This window comes from Triturus cristatus, chromosome 3_1, assembly GCF_964204655.1.
Source record: "Triturus cristatus chromosome 3_1, aTriCri1.1, whole genome shotgun sequence".
NCBI classification, from domain to species: Eukaryota; Metazoa; Chordata; class Amphibia; order Caudata; family Salamandridae; genus Triturus; species Triturus cristatus.
Genome location: NC_140583.1, coordinates 496848272 through 496866470, shown reverse-complemented (window position 1 = coordinate 496866470; position 18199 = coordinate 496848272). Strand labels below are relative to the sequence as shown.

At 42.2% G+C, this 18199-nt stretch overlaps 1 protein-coding gene across 2 annotated transcripts in view; it reads right to left on the bottom strand.

The window, feature by feature from the left end:
- Window positions 1-18199, bottom strand: part of LOC146860466 (ADAMTS-like protein 5) — a 315295-nt gene that overhangs the window by 142085 nt on the left and 155011 nt on the right. For both annotated transcript variants that reach the window (XM_085644356.1, XM_085644354.1), the window contains exons 3-4: window positions 2285-2448; window positions 1719-1779 (exon numbers count right to left, since the gene is read on the bottom strand). In XM_085644356.1, the coding sequence (XP_085500482.1) occupies window positions 1719-1779; window positions 2285-2448 (225 nt within the window). The remainder of the gene's footprint in view (window positions 1-1718; window positions 1780-2284; window positions 2449-18199) is intronic.

The following is an 18199-nucleotide window of genomic DNA, read 5'->3' as shown; positions in this document are numbered from 1 at the left end:
CCTGGAGAAAAGGTTTGTGTTAGGCTGCTAGTTTATGGACGTGGAGGTTTGCAGAGAGAGGTAGCAGAAAGTAACATGGGTATAACTTTCCCAACTAGGACTATTAGACCCGTGATTTTAGGGAGAAGACAGTTTGCAGAAAGCATTCGGACCAGAGGACCAATATTTTTCTGGGATCCGTCAGGGTAAGCATGGAAATTTGAATATAATTCTAAGTATTGTTTTAGCATAGTCCTAGTTAAGCCTTGAATATGCTTCAAGAGAGCTTTCAGGGAAGTGGGGTACATGTAGGTATAGTAGGATATATTGACATTATTTATTATGACTAAAAAGGAGATGGCTGGAGCTATGCACACGTGGAGGGGAGGGCAGGTGTGCAAGATGGAAAGCTGAATCTATAGAGACTTACTAAATTCCAGATAAAATTGTCTTCATTGCAGAAAGATAGATGCAGTGAGTACCAGAGTGGAAAGGCTTTGGTATGGTATGATCAGGTCCACGTGCCAGCTCCCCCTGCAACAGTTCTCATTTCCAGCTTGTCCGCCTTAGGCTACCCTCTGCTGCCTTCGGTTTGTGCCTCCTATGCTCATTTTCTGCCATCTTTTCTGCTCGCTTTCTTCTAATTTTCTGCCATTTTCTGCTCATTTATGCCCTCTATTCTTACCTTATTCTGCTTGTTCTGCCCAATATTTAGCCTCTTTCTGCTTGTTTCTGACCCTTATTTTTCCTTTTTCTGCTCATTTTTGACCTTTATTCTTCCTATTCCTGCTAGTTTCTGACCTTTATTTTTCTTCGTTCTGCTCATATCTGACCTGGCTGTTTTTACAGAGATGTCACATCCACAGCGCCCAGATACCCCTAGGGGTAACAGTGCTGCTCTATACAAATGCTGATTGATTGATTGATTGAGTAGTCACCCAAATGTTTGTGATTTACTGGATGAATGGAGAGATGATCTGGGAAGCAGACTGCAGACATCTCTTTGTGCTATTGGTAATATTTTAAGAGTCACCATCTCAAAGTGTTTGTTGGGGGTGTTCAGTAACTATTATCGTCAACATCCACCGCACTGTTTCGCATTTTACAATGGTTTCAGGTTATTTTTAGCATGCAGAACTGTATTTTTCACTGAATTCATACCAGGTAGGTGATCAATTTAATACCATAACACATCTTATTTATATTGGCCTTCCATTAGACCCTCTGAGCACACAGAGGGATGTTTTGTAATAAAAACAGCATTGAATTTGGAACTTTGGCTAATAATTGTATGTCCTATAAATTGAAAATTGTGAGATGTGCTTCTTACATGAAACTACAAACATTTAAATTTAAGCAGAAGTTTGGGTTGGGTGGATTACCCCAAAGCACTCTGTTGAACATCAATAAAATGTCCTATACATTTCTCAAGTTGACAGTTTATTTCTTGAAATGACTTTTGGATGGAACATGAGAGAGAATAACATTTCCACACATCTGCAAAAACATCATAGGCTAATTCAACAGAAGCTCCGAATTAGGTTCCTTTTGCACAGGCATCAAAACGCTTCAAAACCTGATTTTTTCCTGCAGATGACACAAAGGTTGAATTGTAGATAATTCCTCTCAATCTACTCCTATGCAAAAATTGCCCCGGCCTTGATTTAGTTCACATTACCCATATGAAAGTTTAGAGAAATAACCTGAGGAGGTTCAATCGAATCTCGTGAATGTCTCACCTGAGTGTTGCAGATGCGGTACTGCCTTTGGTCTCCTGGGCACGCCTGTTCTGTGGATACCCTATTGAGACAGCCAAGATTTCATGATGACTTTAGTCACAAGGAGGCCACAATAGGATCGGCTTCTAATGCGCTCTCATTTGAGAACAAGTCGTTAACCTGAGTTGCTTATGGTGTATTTAATGTACAAGTGAATTGCAAGAGATGAACATTCATATCTGAAACAAAGATGAGTGTTTGGGGACAGTACTTGGAGTGTGTCCATGTAATTCATTTCTAGCAAGAACTAGGTTTCTGGTATATACATGTGCTACCAACAGGTTTTGATGCATGTCCTAGAAAAATGTTAGAACATTTAAGGAAGGTGCCTAGGTCTTACAACCTTAATACCAAGTATTGTGTTCTTACCAAATTCTGAACTTGAACATGTGACCTTTTATCGTGGTCTTAAACGCCTAAACATACCTGAAAACATTACGGAATGGCTCTAGAGCTGCACTTTGCTCAAAGACATGGAAGGATGATTGGGGTGCAAGTTACCTCGTTCAATAAATATGAGTGATCACCTGCTCAAACACTGTCTGGTGCGCACGGCCACTCCACCACCACAAGTCCTCGAGCAGGGCGACCAGCTCCACCACGAGCTCCATTCGGTACCGAAACCAAGCGGGTGACTGTGCTCATGCCCAGCGCTGCTGAAGAAACCTCTCTGGAACGGGCCCCTCTGCAGCTAGAAGAGAGAATGCCATCAGTTTGAAATGTTGTAGAATCCTTACCCTGTAAAGCCCTGCAAAGCCAAGACCCCCCCCCCCACTGCAGCTGCGTGGTTGCTTAATTCCACAAATTCCACTCATTACTTTAGATTCTATGCTAATTTAGAAGCAACAGCACGTGTGGAAAGGCATAATTGCCAACTCCAAGGCCAGTGAACGTGGGGTCAATGGTAGGTGACAGAAGGAGGAGCTACTACTTCCCACACCACAGGCATCCTTGTGAGATTGTCTGGACATGGTGAGGATACAGACACAGCTCATTCTGGATGCCTGCACGTAGGGAGCCAATCAGCAAGTTAGAAGCTGCCAGTACCAGAGGCAGGCCTTCTAGAAGACTGCTTCTTTTTTCATGATAGTATATTAAGTTTTTTAAAAAACATTCAGTACCTACAACTCGTGATATTTGAAATTGGATGACGTTGCCAATAACTACATACCGTCAATTCTAGTGAGTACGAGGAGAATGAAAGAACTTTCAAATTGCAGAATGTCAAAGAATAACTTACAACTAGTCAGAAATATTTCCTGTGCATTGATTCTTATCTAAGACATCAATGATATATATATATATAACTATATAACTATATTATCTACTGGCGGTCGCCAGTAGATAGTTATAGTTAGGACCGTGTTTCCATAGGAAATCCGCAACATTCTATTTGGAATAACTTTGGCGCCGATTGACGAATCCTCGCGAAATTCTCAAAATAGGTGGGGCGCTCCGCTCCTTCCCTGAAAGTCTCGGGGGGATTCGTCTAGCGGGGGCTGAGAAAAAGGGGGGGTCCCAAAACGCGTTTTCCCCATGCATTTTTCCATAGGACCTTTAGTCCGAGCTACAGCCCGAACGGCTGAACAGAATTACTTGAAATTTGGCAGAGAGGTAGCCCTCAGGTCAGGGATGTGCCTTTTGAAGGTCTCGTGTAAATCTGTTCAGTATTTCCTGAGAAAATAGCATTTAAATCAATATATATATCTATAGGCGCGCTCCGAGCGCGTACCGTAAGCTTACCGTACGCGCACACCGCCGTGCACGAGCGCGATTCTGATTGGTTGTTAGATCTTAGTAAACATTCGAATCGGTCGAAACCAGGAAGTGTCGGCCGCCATTTTGTCTCTCGCAGTCTGAGGGGGTGAAAAACAAAGGTGGAGAACGTGAAAAGGGGGCAGGGTGGACAGTTCCTGACCCCCTAGCCTTTGTCAGGGGGTCCCAGAAGGCCCCCAAGGGCAAAAAATGATTTTAATTTTTTTTCGAAAAATCGCGGAATGCGCGTAGCGTACGCGCACGGCGTAAACGGAAAAATTCCGTGAGAAAAATTCCGTGAGAAAAATTCCGCGAACTTCGCGTAACTGTTCCGCGATTACGCGTACCATACGCGCACGGCAAAAAATGCATAAAAAAAAAAATACAAGTTTCAAGAGTTGTAGAAGATAATAACTGTGATGTACAACTGTATGTAAACATTATTTTTTTTTAAATTAACCATTCCATAATGCAGGATATAGTACATATATTATTTTATACATAGGTTGGATATTATTTTTTACCAAAAATCTCCAAAAAAAAATTGCATTTAAAAAACCGTACAAATTCACTGAAAAAACCATAGGTTTCACACACGTTATAGATAGGAATTAGCATTTAAAAAACCTTGCAAATTCATCAGCAGAGGATTGCGGTCGCGTGAGTTATAGTTGCCTGCACTAACTATAACGGGGGAATTTCATTGGTTTTTCACGAGTGAAATGTCCTGCTAACTATAACATGTGTGAAACCTATGGTTTTTTCAGTGAATATATATATATATATATATATATATATATATATTGTATCTCTCGCTTGCAACTTCTGTTCCAGACTAGAAAAACTAGCGTGGACCCAAGGAAGTGCAAAGTTTCTTTATTGCCCTCCAAATTATTCCGCCATGACGCATGTCCGCCATGACATATGTATGTGAAGTATGGCAGTTTTTCGCCATATATACATACATATACACACACACAAATATATATATGTGAGTGTGTGTGTGCGTGCGTGTGTGCGTGTGTGTGTGTGTGTGTGTGCAGAAAAACTGCCATACTTAAAAAGGGGGACCGCCAGGACCCTGGATGTTATAGGCCCATTTCTTTACTGGACTCTCTGACCAAAGTAGTTGATCGAATTATCTTAGAACATTTACATGAGTGGGCTGAGGATAATAAGGTTTTATCTGACCTTCAATATGGCTTTCGTGAGGGCTTAGGGACGACCGACCAAAGTTTAAATTTAGCTATTTTTGATTGGAAATATACACAGGCAAAGAAGGGGAGGTTGTTTTTAGTGTTCGTGGATCTCACTGCAGCTTTTGATTCTGTGATGCACGACAAACTCTGGGAGATCCTCGAGTTGATGGGGGTTGAAGAAAAATTATTTATTTTCTGAGGCGCCTTTATAGCAAAGCTAGAGCTCAAGTCCAATTTGGCCTGTCTGGTGATCGCTCGACCCCATTCCCAATAAGGAGGGGGATGAGGCAAGGATGTGTCCTTGCCCCCTTTCTTTTTAATCTTTCTATTAACAGTTTGGGTGAGGTGCTGCTTAAGGACAATCAAGATTTCCCCCAGGTAGCCGGTTGCCCAATACCTGCCCTGCTTTATGTGGATGACACGGTTTTGATGTCACGTACGCAATAATGTTTGCAGAGGGTGTTAGACAGTTTTTCCAATTTTATGAGCAATCTTGGTCTCAGAGTGAATACCTCGAAGACCTACATAATGAGGTGTGGCCGTGGTAGCCACATGTTTGTGGAAGGTCAGAAGATAGTGGCTACTAAGAGTTTTTCATATCTTGGTATACTTTTTAATCAAAATGACTCATAGGCCCAAGCTGTATCAGTAAAAAAATTAGCGTTCTTAAGGACAATTACCGCACTTGCTAATTTTTCGAAAAAACTGGGTAGGAGACCACCAGTAGAGCTCATCCAGATTGAGAAAGCAAAATGTATCTCCACTGCTATGTATGGGGCAGGGGTTAGGGGTTTTGCTGACATGTATCTGTTACAGAGGGTGGAAAACTCTTTTTTAAGATACATTCTGAGTGTACCGAACAGTACTTCTTCATATTTTTGTCATGCGGAGTTGGGCCTACCATACATCCCTGATCTTATTAAAACTAAGCCAATGCTTTTGTGGCATAGAATCTGGACAAAAGAAGAGATAAAGCTAAATTATTATTATTATTATTATTAGGAAGCTTGTAAAGCGCTATGGTTACTCCAAACGGAGTGTCCCCGCGCTAGGACATAAATGAAACCCAGCGACCCTCCCATGCCATCTATTTAGATGTCCTAAACAGGGACATCTTAATGGACAGTTTGAAATTGGAGGGGGCCCTAAAGATCTCATGGATCAGATATGTCAGAGATTTCATGCGTGATTTAGGTCACATAGAGTATTTTACTGACTTGAGCACCATTCTGACGATCTCGAGAAAGGAGTTAAAAAAAGAGGCTCTTTTATTGCTGGACACATTGAGAATGTCGGCGGAGATCATCAAGCCTACTGTCCAACATAATCAGTTGATTTTATCTACGTTTAGTATCCAACCCTACCTAAAACTTGTACCTGGGGGCTATGTTTACTGACCAGATTCAGGTTGGGGATCTTCCACAGACTTGTTAGCTTCCCAAAATTGAATGACTGGGCTCGAGAATTACAAGTTTGCCCTTGTGATAATCTCTCAGAACAATCTATGATACATGTTGTTTTATTTTGTACATTTTACATTAAATTAAGGAAAACATGGATAATATCAATTTTAAAATCTATGGGGATTAGACAATGTCGCCCGGCGCTCATTAAACTACAGTTCCTGGATAATGAACATAGAGTGTGGAGGATATCAATGTTTTTAAAGAAAGTACTTTGGCAAAGGAAATTTATTGTTATCTATGTATTGAGGTCCTAAAAGCTGCATTGGACAGTTATTATTAATCTTAAAATCTTATCTTGAATTTTATAATGAATTGTAAAATATACTCCTTCTTTCTTTTATTTTAGTGCATGGAATCGCCTGTTTTTATGTGCTTTTATGATTGTTTGTAACAGCAATCGAATAAAGTTATTCTTGATTCTTGACATACACCATATTACATCTTTACTACTGAGTACTTCATCACGACTCCTTCATTGCCATATATTATTGCACTGATATAATAGGGTCACTTAGGCATTTGTGTTTTCAACATTGCTGAGCCCGTCGGTAAATTTGATGGCCCCAAGTCTAAATCAGGCACTTAAAGGGTGAGAAATACATAAGGGTTTGTGGGGATTTTCATTTTCACCTCAAATACAATTTTCCAGGGTGCAAAGTCCAAAAGTGTTCAACAAGTGCTGTGTAACAAAATGTGTGAAAAGACATCTATTTTTATATATGTTTGGGGCTATATCTCTTGAAGTAATCTGTAGGCAAACTTTAACACCTTCCATGCACATGACGGCCGGGAGCAGTCGTGCGCAAAGGTGCTCGTGTGCGCACGACGGCTCCCGGCCGTCATGGCACATGGCCCTGGAAATCCCTCTGGTGCAGGCACCAGAGGGATTAAGGCCCCATTTTTATCGGGAGACCTGGGGGAACGCTGGGTGGTAGGAAATTTGTGTCAGCCCAGTGATGCCACAACTTTCCCACATAAAAATGTGTGGAAAAAGTGATTTTGTCAGCCAAATTTGATGTTTGCAGGGGATTCTGGGTAAGAAAATGTTGGGGGATCCACGCAAGCCATACCTCCCTATAATCCCCCGGGTGTCTAGTTTTCAGAAATGCGTGGGTTTGGTAGGCTTCCCCAGCTGGCCGCCGAGCACGGGCCAAACACCCAGGTGACCCAACTTGCAAAACCAGGTTGTTTTGTGATAGACAATTTTGATGTCACCTCAATACGTTTTGGGCCCTTGCCTGTCGCGGTTACTTGGGACTCCCACACAGGTAGGGTTCAAAATCTACAGCTAGGCACTTTTCAAAAAAAGGGTCAGTTTTCACTGTGAAAATGTGGGATGTCCAGGTTGCGTTATGGGCTGTTTCCTTTCACGGGCACTAGGCCTACCCACACATGTGAGGTACCATTTTTCTCTGAAAACTATGGGGAACGAGGGATGGGTAGAATTTTGTGGATCCACGCAGATTCCAGAACTTTCCACCACAGAAACGTGAGGAAAATATGTTTTTTTGTTTTACAAATTTTGAGGTTTGCAAGGGAATATGGGTAACAGAACTTGGTGAGAGCCAGTCACCCCATCCTGGATTCTCCTCGGTGTGTAATTTTAAAAAATGTATAGGTTTGCTAGGTATCCCTAGGTGCCGGCAGAGCTAGGGTTCAAAATCTACAGCTAGGCACTTTGTAAAAAATGGGTCAGTTTTCACTGTGAAAATGTGATGCGTCTACGTTGCGTTTTGGGCCATTTTCTGTTGCGGGCACTAGGCCTACCCACACAAGTGAGGTACCATTTTTCTCAGAAGACTTTGGGGAACGCGGGGTGCCATGGAATTTTGTGGTCCAAACAGATTCCAGAACTTTCCACCACAGAAATGTGAGAAAAATGTGTTTTTTTGACAATTTATGAGGTTTGCAAGGGATTCTGGGTAACATAACCTGGTGAGAGCCAGTCAAGTCACCCTATTCTGGATTTTCCTGGGTGTGAAGTTTTCAAAAATGTATAGGTTTGCTAGGTTTGCCTAGGTGCCGGCAGAGCTAGAGTTCACAATCTACAGCTAGGCACTTTGCAAAAAAGGGTCAGTTTTCACTGTGAAAATGTGGGGTGTCCACGTTGCGTTTTGGGCCATTTCCTGTCGCGGGCACTAGGCCTACCCACACAAGTAAGGTACCATTTTTCTCTGAAGACTTTGGGGAATGCGGGGTGGGTGGAAGCTTGTGGATCGACGCAGATTCCAGACTTTCAACCACAGAAATGTGAGGAAAATGTGTTTTTTTTGGCAAATTGTAAGGTTTGCAAGGGATTCTGGGTAAAAGAACCTGGTGAGAGCCAGTCAAGTCACCCCATCCTGGATTCCCTAGGGTGTCTAGTTTAAAAAAATGTATAGGTTTGCTAGGTTTCCCTAGGTGCTGGCTTAGCTAGGGTTTAAATCTACAGCTAGGCACTGCAAAAAAAGGGTCGGTTTTCACTGTGAAAATGTGGTATGTCCACATTGCGTTTTGGGCCGTTTCCTGTCGCAGGCACTAGGCCTACCCACACAAGTGAGGTGCTATTTTTCTTGGAAGACTTTGGGGAACGCGGGGTAGGTAGAATTTTGTGGATCCACACAGATTCCAGAATTTTCCATCAGAGAAATGTGAGGAAAATGTGTTTTTTTGGACACATATTGAGGTTTGCAAGGGATTCTGGGTAACAGAACCTGGTGAGAGCCAGTCAAGTCACCTCATCCTGGATTCCCCTGGGTGTTTAGTTTTCAAAAATGTATAGGTTTGCTAGGTTTCCCTAGGTGCTAGCAGAGCTAGGGTTAAAAATCTACAGCAAGGCACTTTGCAAAAAAAGGGTCCGTTTTCACTGCGAAAAAGTGGTGTGTCCACGTTGCGTTTTGGGCCATTTCCTACTGCAGGCACTAGTCCTACCCACTTAAGTGAGATACCGTTTTTCTCAGAAGACTTTGGGGAACGCAGAGTGGGTGGAATTTCGTGGATCCACGCCGATTCCAGAACTTTCCACCACAGAAATATGAAGAAAATGTGGTTTGTTTGACAAATGTTGATGTGTGCAAGGGATTCTTGGTAACAGACCTGGTGAGAGACACACAAGTCACCCCATCCTGCATTCCCCTTGGTGTCTAGTTTTTAAAAATATATAGGTTTGCTAGGTTTCCCTAGGTGCCGGCAGAGCTAGGGTTCAAAATCTACAGCTAGGCACTTTGCAAAAAAAAGGGTCAGTTTTCACTGTAAAAATAAAGGGCCCGATTCACAGAACTAACTTAAGACAAAATCCTAAACTTACTACCATTTTCGTATTCACAGAAGGCACTTACTCATTTTGGTATTCACAGAAGACACTTACTCACTTCGGAATTCACAGAAGTTAGGAGTCCTAACTTTAGGACTCCTAAATGCCTTCTGTGAATACCGAAAGTCTTAAAATTAGGATTTTTCTCAGTTTAGGAGTCCTAAAGTTAGGACTCCTAACTTTCCTACCACTAAACTGAGAAACATCCTAATTTTAAGGCTTTCGGTATTCACAGAAGGCATTTAGGAGTCCTAAAGTTAGGAGTCCTAAGTTTACTACTACTAAATTGAGAAAAATCCTAATTTTAAGACTTTCGGTTTTCACAGAAGGCATTTAGGAGTCCTAAAGTTAGGAGTCCTAACTATACTACTACTAAACTGAGAAAAAGCCTAATTTTAAGGCTTTTGGTATTCACAGAAGGCATTTAGGAGTCCTAAAGTTAGGAGTCTTAAGTTTACTACTACTAAATTGAAACAAATCCTAATTTTAAGACTTTCGGTATTCACAGAAGGCATTTAGGAGTCCTAAAGGTAGGAGTACTAACTATACTACTACTAAACTGCGAAAAATCCTAATTTTAAGACTTTCGGTATTCACAGAAGGCATTTAGGAGTCCTAAAGTTAGGACTCCTAACTTCTGTGAATACCGAAATGAGTAAGTGCCGTCTGTGAATACCAAAATGGTAGTAAGTTTAGAATTTTGTCTTAAATTAGTTCTGTGAATCGGGCCCCCTGTGTGTCCATCATTGCGTTTTGGACCGCTTCCTGTCACAGGCACTAGGCCTACCCACACAAGTGAGGTACCATTTTTATCGGGAGACTTAGGGTAACACGAAATTGTAGAGCAACGGTTATTACCTATTGACTTTTGATGCATTTCTGCCTTCCAAATGAAAGACAATGTGTAAAAAGAAGTCATTTTGAAAAATTAGCTATAAGTCTCATGCTAGTATAGGTACTCACAATTTTGGAAATGTACAAATATCTACTGTTTCTAAACTCTATATTTTGTTCCAATTTCAGAAATACATAGGTGTCTTTCATACCGATTTTTCCACGTATATATTTTCCAAAATTAATTGCTATATACCCGAACATAATGAAAAAACATTGCAAGGCGCTGCTCAGTTATTGGCTCTGGGTTTGTCGGGTTCTTGGTGAACCTACAAGTCCTATATATTCCCACAACCAGAAAGGTCTAGCGGATGTAACGGTATATTGCTTTCAAACAGCTGTCAAAATTAGAAGAAGTTACAGGTGAAAACGTTAGCACAAATGGCTGTTTTTTATAAATAATTTTCAATTTTCCTATATTTAACTGTTAGTTTCTATAAAGAAAGCTTGAAGGATCTACACAAATGACCCCTTGCTGAATTCAGAATTTTGTCTAATGTTCTAAAATGAATAGCTTTCCAGGATCCATTATTGCTTTCATACCCATTTCTATCATTAACTGGAAGGAGGTAGAAAGCACAAGAAATATCAAAAATAGTGTATGTCCCAGAAAAATGCCAAAACTGTGTAAAAAATGGTGGTTTTCTGACAAACGTCTGCTTGCCCCTGAAAGCTGGGAAGATGGTGATTTCAGCACCACAGCCCCTTTTTTGATACCATTTGCAGGGGAAAAAACAGACACTTTCATCTGCAGCCCTTTTTTCCCATTTTTCCCAATAAACACAAAATGTAGCTGTATTTTGGCTAATTTCTGGGTCCCCTCTAGGGGAATCCACAAACCCTGGGTACCTTTAGAATCCCCATGATGTTGGAAAAAAAGGACGCAAATTTGGCGTGGATACCTTATGTGGTCAAAACGTTACAGGGCCTAAGCGCGAACTACCCCAAATAGCCAAAAAAAGGCTTAGCACGGGGGGGGGGGGGGGGGAGGGGAAAGGCCTAGTAGCGAAGGGGTTAAACATACAGAGACATCTGTCTTCGAAGATTATTAGTTTACTTGTTGGTCAACACTTTAATCATGGAACATGTGCTTATCAAGAAGAACAAAGTTATGTACATAGACAGTAATTACACATTTTAATTATTGTCCCAGAACTATACACCAATGTATTATACATGAAGACTCACTGCAAGGGAAATCCAGATTAGGCCCCCTGCTCCCCAAAACAAGTGTCTTGAAGTCAGACTGTTTTGTTAAATGACGCTTGTTAAATGAAGAGAGGATCATAAACTTGAAATAATAGGCACGCCAGTAGGTGTAAACGACTCTGTCAAAACGCAACCAAAATGAGTACAAACATTAGTTGAGGCTGAAGGTTTCAAGAAGCAGGAATTTTAAAAGTCTTCCAATGATGGGTTGCAAGCAAAATAATTATCTTCAAATCTAGTGTTCTATGTAAGGAGCATTTCTCCTGCCTGGGAAGCAAGGGTTGTCAGATTATCTCTTGTAAATATCCCTACTAACATTGTTTTATACAGCATTTATTGCCACAATAAGGCTGTTTTCTAGCACTATAAATGATACCCACATGTATTTCTGCACATCAAAAGGTATTCCTGTAGTTGAGATATACTGTTTAAAAAAAACAAAGTTTCATAAAGAAATTTAGAACCTTGAAGATCAAAGGCCAACTATATGTACCCCCCAATTCGAAAGTGCAACACCTGAAGTACGCAGAAGATCAATCAGACTTCCTGATAACCAGACAGATTATTCCCTGAAGTTAATGTTTTATCAGATTCAGAATCCATTGATGATGAATATGTGAGTAGAATGGCCCAGTATGATGCCAACCCCTACCAAGAGATGACACACGCGTGGCAATGTATGGGAAATACCTGCAGGTAGAAATCAATCAACGGATAAGGATCATGTTAAGCCCGCATCCTCAGACAGCCTTCATCTATTTTACCACCTGCTCTTTGGAGGAGCACATGTGGTAAATATAGGTTTGAAAGATGGCGATGATATAAAATGTAAGGTGTGCAGATTATCACCCCAATATTAGTTCTGCAGTGTCCGGGGCTGTACCCCAACGGACTCCGGACCTGCTGTACATTGAACAGGTGTTTATTTGTGTATCTGATAGTATAAAATCATATTTTCTTGGCTCCTGCAACAACACACACGTCCTTTGTTATTTGCAATCCAGGAATAATGCATCCCATTGTACACAGGTGGTCTCAGATAAAGAGGTCCCAGAAAATAGAAAAGTGAGAGAGGACGCCTTAAGAAGAAGCCAAGATGAGTAAATCCTATGGATTCCCAAGAGTTCTAGCTTTGCACGATAGAGTCTGCCATGCGGCGAAAGACCAGGTGTAGCTTTAGTTTTAGTAAGAGAGCTGAGAGTAGAGTGTTCAGTCGCTGTATGGATATTTGTGCAACAACATACATTCCTTTGGCTTGTATTGATAGTTATTGATGGTGATCCATATCACTCATTCCTGCCATACGGTGAACGCAGTGAACAGATCATCATTAACCTTTGTGGATAAATGCAAACATGTCTCCCCGCTTTAGGCACAGGATGAAGATTGCCTTATGCCAACTGCTGTGGTGAAGCAATGAATGGATACTTAAAATTACACAGACTCTAGAATGGAGTTTCATGGACTAATTTACATTTCAAGAAGTTGTTTTTAACAAGGGCGGAATAGGAATACATGTCGACATGTATGTACAGCCATTCTCAGGGTTTAGTGAATTTGAGTGCCCTAATATGTGTGACATGGGCACATGTGTATCCTGCATAACTTTTGGAGCAAAAGCAAATTTTTTGTAAACTAAAAATAATTTGAGGAAGTATCAAGTTTTGAATACTTGAAAGAGTTCTGGATACAAAAGAGAACACAAACTGTGAAAACCAAAGTGTGACACTCTCCGAGGGCACATAAGCTAACACAGACGTTGCATGTGCTTGCACTGCCGACGTGAACAAAATGCACAATGTGGTGCACCTGGGACAAAAATCTCAATTGAGCTCTCCACCCAGGTGTAATGAGACATTGCATAATTCCCTGGAAGTTTTTGCATAAATATGATGCCCCCTCCACCTCAGGCTATCCCCGTCGCTGACCCAATGCAGGAAGGATCTCAAGACCTGGCTCTTCGACTGAACCTCCAGGCCCAGATGGACCAGCAGCCCCCCCCAGCGCCTTGAGACCCTCATGGGTGAGTAGAAGTACAAACTCCTGATTGATTACAACCACTATATCAGGCATCGCCATCACATAGAAAGCTGATCGTCCTTTTATTGTAATAACGTTCACCTAGATCTAGAAATGCCTTCCACCTTTTTCCTTGTTGTTGTTTTTCTTTTTATTTGCATGGCGGTTATCTTTCCTAGTGACAGTAAGTACGACGATGGACATGCACGCCCAGAAGGGTGCCCTCAATACAAAAAAGACTATGACACTTATCCTTTTACATTAAAGTTTATTATAATAATATCTTTATTGTGGAACTTGTTGCCGAAGTCATTCATGTCCCTATTATTGTGAATAACGGGCTATTATAAAGTGAATAGTATTTCATAATTGATCTAAGAATGATAATAAATTGAGCCAATCATTGCTGGTGGAATTCAAACCTGTGTTGGTGAAAAGCTTTTGCAGCAGCTGCATTGACCCGCAGAGCAGCTACTGGACACTACCACTATTGGTATGAGAAAAGGCTCTCTACACAACCTCTTGGGTTGAAAGTGATGACAGCATCTGCGTCATTGCATTCGAGCAGCGTAAATTTGCTGGGACTAAAAGGTGAGGCGTCTTGTCAGAACCCACACACATCTGAAGATCCGGGGAATTATAAAGATGTTACTTTGTGAACCAGCAGCAGGTCGCGAGATCAGGGCATGTCCTTGATTAAAGCTGCTGGGCTTCCACTCAATAGATAGATAGATAGGATAGAGTCTCAGAAGGCAGGTGGGAAACAAGCGGCTTTGCTCTTTATTTGTTTAAAAACCTGGAAAACCCGATCTGTGCTCAGCAGCCTGTCTGCACTGGAGGCTTATGGGGGCTTAGCCCGCGCACAATACCCGTCTGGGGAGGCGTGATTACCCAGACGGCACCTGTCCGAGGGGCTCACCTGAGCAGGGCAGCTATCTGGGTTCCATCTCGGACCCACAGGTGGGTCTTCACACTGCAAACACACCGGGCTCAGGGCGCTTTCATGCTGAAATCTGCTCTTTTCTCCATTTAAATTGATGCATTCTCCGGAAGGCAGACGGAAAACAAATCTTTGGTTTCGTTTGAAATATTGGAAACCTGATCTGGGCTCAGCAGCCTGCCTGCACTTTACGCTCATTTGCTTAATTCCCAGAGCAAAACCTGACTTTGATTATCCAGACAATAAGAGAGGCGTGAGTTCTGAGAAAACACCTGTCTGATGGAGGAGTGAATACTGAGACAACATGGAGGCGCGAATACCGAGATAACATGGAGGCGTGAATACCGAGATAACATGGAGGCGTGAACTGTCGGAGAGCACCTCTGGGCATTGCACCTCCTCTAGTCCATTTGTATTTAATAAGGTCATTTTTTACACTACAAAGACAATTCAAAGTTAAATGATCATTATCATAAGGCATATAATAGATATTGGGTTGTACAACAGCGGCGTAAAAATACTTGAGGGGGCCCCCCTGCAAAGCACAATGAGGGCCCCCCCCAGCAGCCCGGCCCTCCACCTACCACTTTGCCCCACTGACAAAAATAAGCAGTCACCTAAAGCCGTATTTTCAGCACTTATCTGTGCATACTTCGAACAGCAAATTGAAATAGGATGCACTTTAATTGTGTTCTGGGGCTGCCTGAATGATCCACGACTGATAATTAAAGGGAACAAAGACAGAAAAGTCACATTACAAATGAATACATACATTTTTATTTATAACCCTATTTAGTGTCAAGACTAGGTCTTTCAGGGTCTTTAAACAACACACGGTAGGCATTTTTTCTTTTGGCAACCCTACTTTATATTCCTTTTCATGAAATGCATTCTCACACTACAGGAGTACATGTAAATTTCAACTGTAAGGAATAGGCAGAGTGGGGGCCCTCTTTTTTTGGTCACAGCATACCTAGGTTTTCGGGTGTCAACCTGCCTCAGGCCCATCGTTTTTGCTGCTTGCGTTCTCTAGTTATGCCTTACTGGCCTACGTTCTCCTATTCCCACCTACCTGCACTCGTTGGGGCTACCCTGGTTGTACAGATACTGTATCTTTCATGTTCGTCCACGGTATTACCCTGCATATGTCTCAGAAATCAACATGTCTATCTCTCTTTATTTCTCTCCCCCCTCTCTCTCTCTCCCCCGTCCCTCTCTCAGTCTCTAACCCCCTCTCTCTCCCTCTCTCTCTCAGCTCCTCCTATCATGGTATCACCGTGCCTGTGTTACCCCATCTTACTCTGGATTGCTCGCTGGCCTGAATGTCTGCATGTAGAGGCCCCCCTTTCTCACCACATTAAATGCCGTCCTTACCAATGGATTACGGAGTCTTACAGTCTCGCAAAGCGACTTCCTGTACTTTACTGCCTCCGGTTATAAAGGTACATATTGTCTCAACGACTCCTGTTGTCATCCAGTGTGGCCTTAAGTGTTCATAGATTGGCGATTCACCGGGACAGAAAGTAAGCCTGGCACCAAAATAAAAGTAGCCCTCATTAGCAAATCAGACAGCTAAAAGCGTGGCCCATTTGCAAATAGGGGTAATTGTTATCATATCAAGACATACTACATATGTGATTTCAAAGTATGGTAGACTGCATGAATTTATGCTTGCTGCAGTGCAAAGTTTGTGGTAATATAATGGATATCAACAGTAAAACCCACCATACCAGATTCAACAGGCCGACAAACAGCCTACAAATCAGCCCACTCTCTGAGGCGTCACATCTACTCTTTTGGGGACAGTACTAGCAGTGGGAGAGGCAAGGAAAAAGAAAGCTCTTAGCTGAAGGCTGCCACTTCACATGCTGTAGGTGTTTAGCAAGGAATGTGCGACTGTGTTTATTTAAGGATACTTCAGGCAAGGTTTGTGGTATTATCCAAAAATCACCAGTAAAACCCAGAGCACCAGACCATACAGACTGAAATAAGTCACTTGACACACTGACCAGCAAAGCTACCCCACAGGACTGTATGCACAGGTGGCAGGCCGGCAATGAAAAATGAAGCTGCCACCCATATGCTCTATATATGTTTTATAACTTAGCTATGAGAGATGTCGACTCTGCATTTAAGCTTGCTCCGGCAAGGTTTATATAGAAGAGAAATAAGCAAGAAAACACAATGCACAAGACCCTACATGCCTACAAACAGCCAAAACAAATCATCCCACACTGTGACCTGTCACACATAGCCTTTGGGGACGGACATTATCGGCAGTGGGGGAGGCAAGAAAATAAGATAGCTGCCTCCTACCACTTCATACACGTTATAGGTGTTTTCACTTTTCAGTAATCACACCATGCATTTGAGCTTGCTTCAGGTTTGGCTGTAAGATCGGGGAAATCATCATTAAAACTCAGAACAAAAGACCCATTCGGTCTACATACTGCCAAAATGAACCAGCCCACACACTGACCTCCACAGCTACCCTTCAGGACTATAATGCACGGGTGGTGGCTGCGGCAATGAAAAGGGAAGCTCTGTCCACTGGCTCAATATAAGGGGCCAATCAATACACTGCATAGATGCAGCTATGTTTTTCACCACACAAGACGTGGATAGGCCAGGTGGTATGCTTGAGGGAGAAGCCGGACACGGCTTGTTTAAATCCAAGAGTCAGGGTCAGCGATCTCCGCCAGTACCTATAAAGTCAGTGCATTGGCCGGTCAGAAGTAAGTAAAGGCCAAAGTATCTTTGAAACAGCAGACTGGCAGACCGCACAGAGTGAACTCATTAGCACCATCACGTCCCTGCCGCCTCGGAAGCAGAGGGCTATAAGTCATCAAGAGAAGATGGGAAAGGAGAAGGAATAATGAATACAATTGTCTGTTCAAGTCTGGGGATCTTTTTAAATTATGTGGTGTTGTCTGGTGAACAGCTGCACAATTTCAAAGCCTGTTTAATCTGTTTCTCTAAAGAAAATGTATTGTTTTAACCTTTGCGCAAGTAATGGGTAGTCAGTGTTTGTGAATCATGAAGGCTCATAATTGATAAGGAATAACATAAGATCATAGTAAATCCTGGAGGCAGCAGTCATTCAGTGTTGTTGGGCCTTTTTTCACACACAAAAATGTCGTATACGTGTGGGCAATGATTGCACAAGGCACAGCTGTGATGAAAGTGGATTTATGGTAATGTCATGTGATCTTTGGTAAAGGCTCCTATTCCTCATGTGGAGTTCCCCACAGTGGAGAAGTATGCATGGCTGAAATGGAGCCTCCTTGAAAATGTACACGTTTCTTTTTTTGGGCTGTGGAGGAAAACGTTGTCATGTGGAGAAACCCCTAACCCTGCACCCCACGAAGTTTGGTGCTCATCGCTTTCTCCTCCAATCTTGGATGGAGAGATACAGCAGCCCTTGGCTGGGGTAAATCTCTGACTGTTTCTAGTATGGAAAAAGATCTGAGAAGAGTTTAGAAATTCTACAAGTATAGATGTTAATGGGTGGTCCCAGGAAATCTGCAGTACTAAATATATTTACACCCTCCAGGATTGCTTCCAGGATATCTGGCAACAGTAGTAAAATGACATGTTGTATAACGCAGCGCAGCACTGCCAGAGTCTGGGAACACCCTTTAATGCCTCTCACACCCCCGGCATCTTCA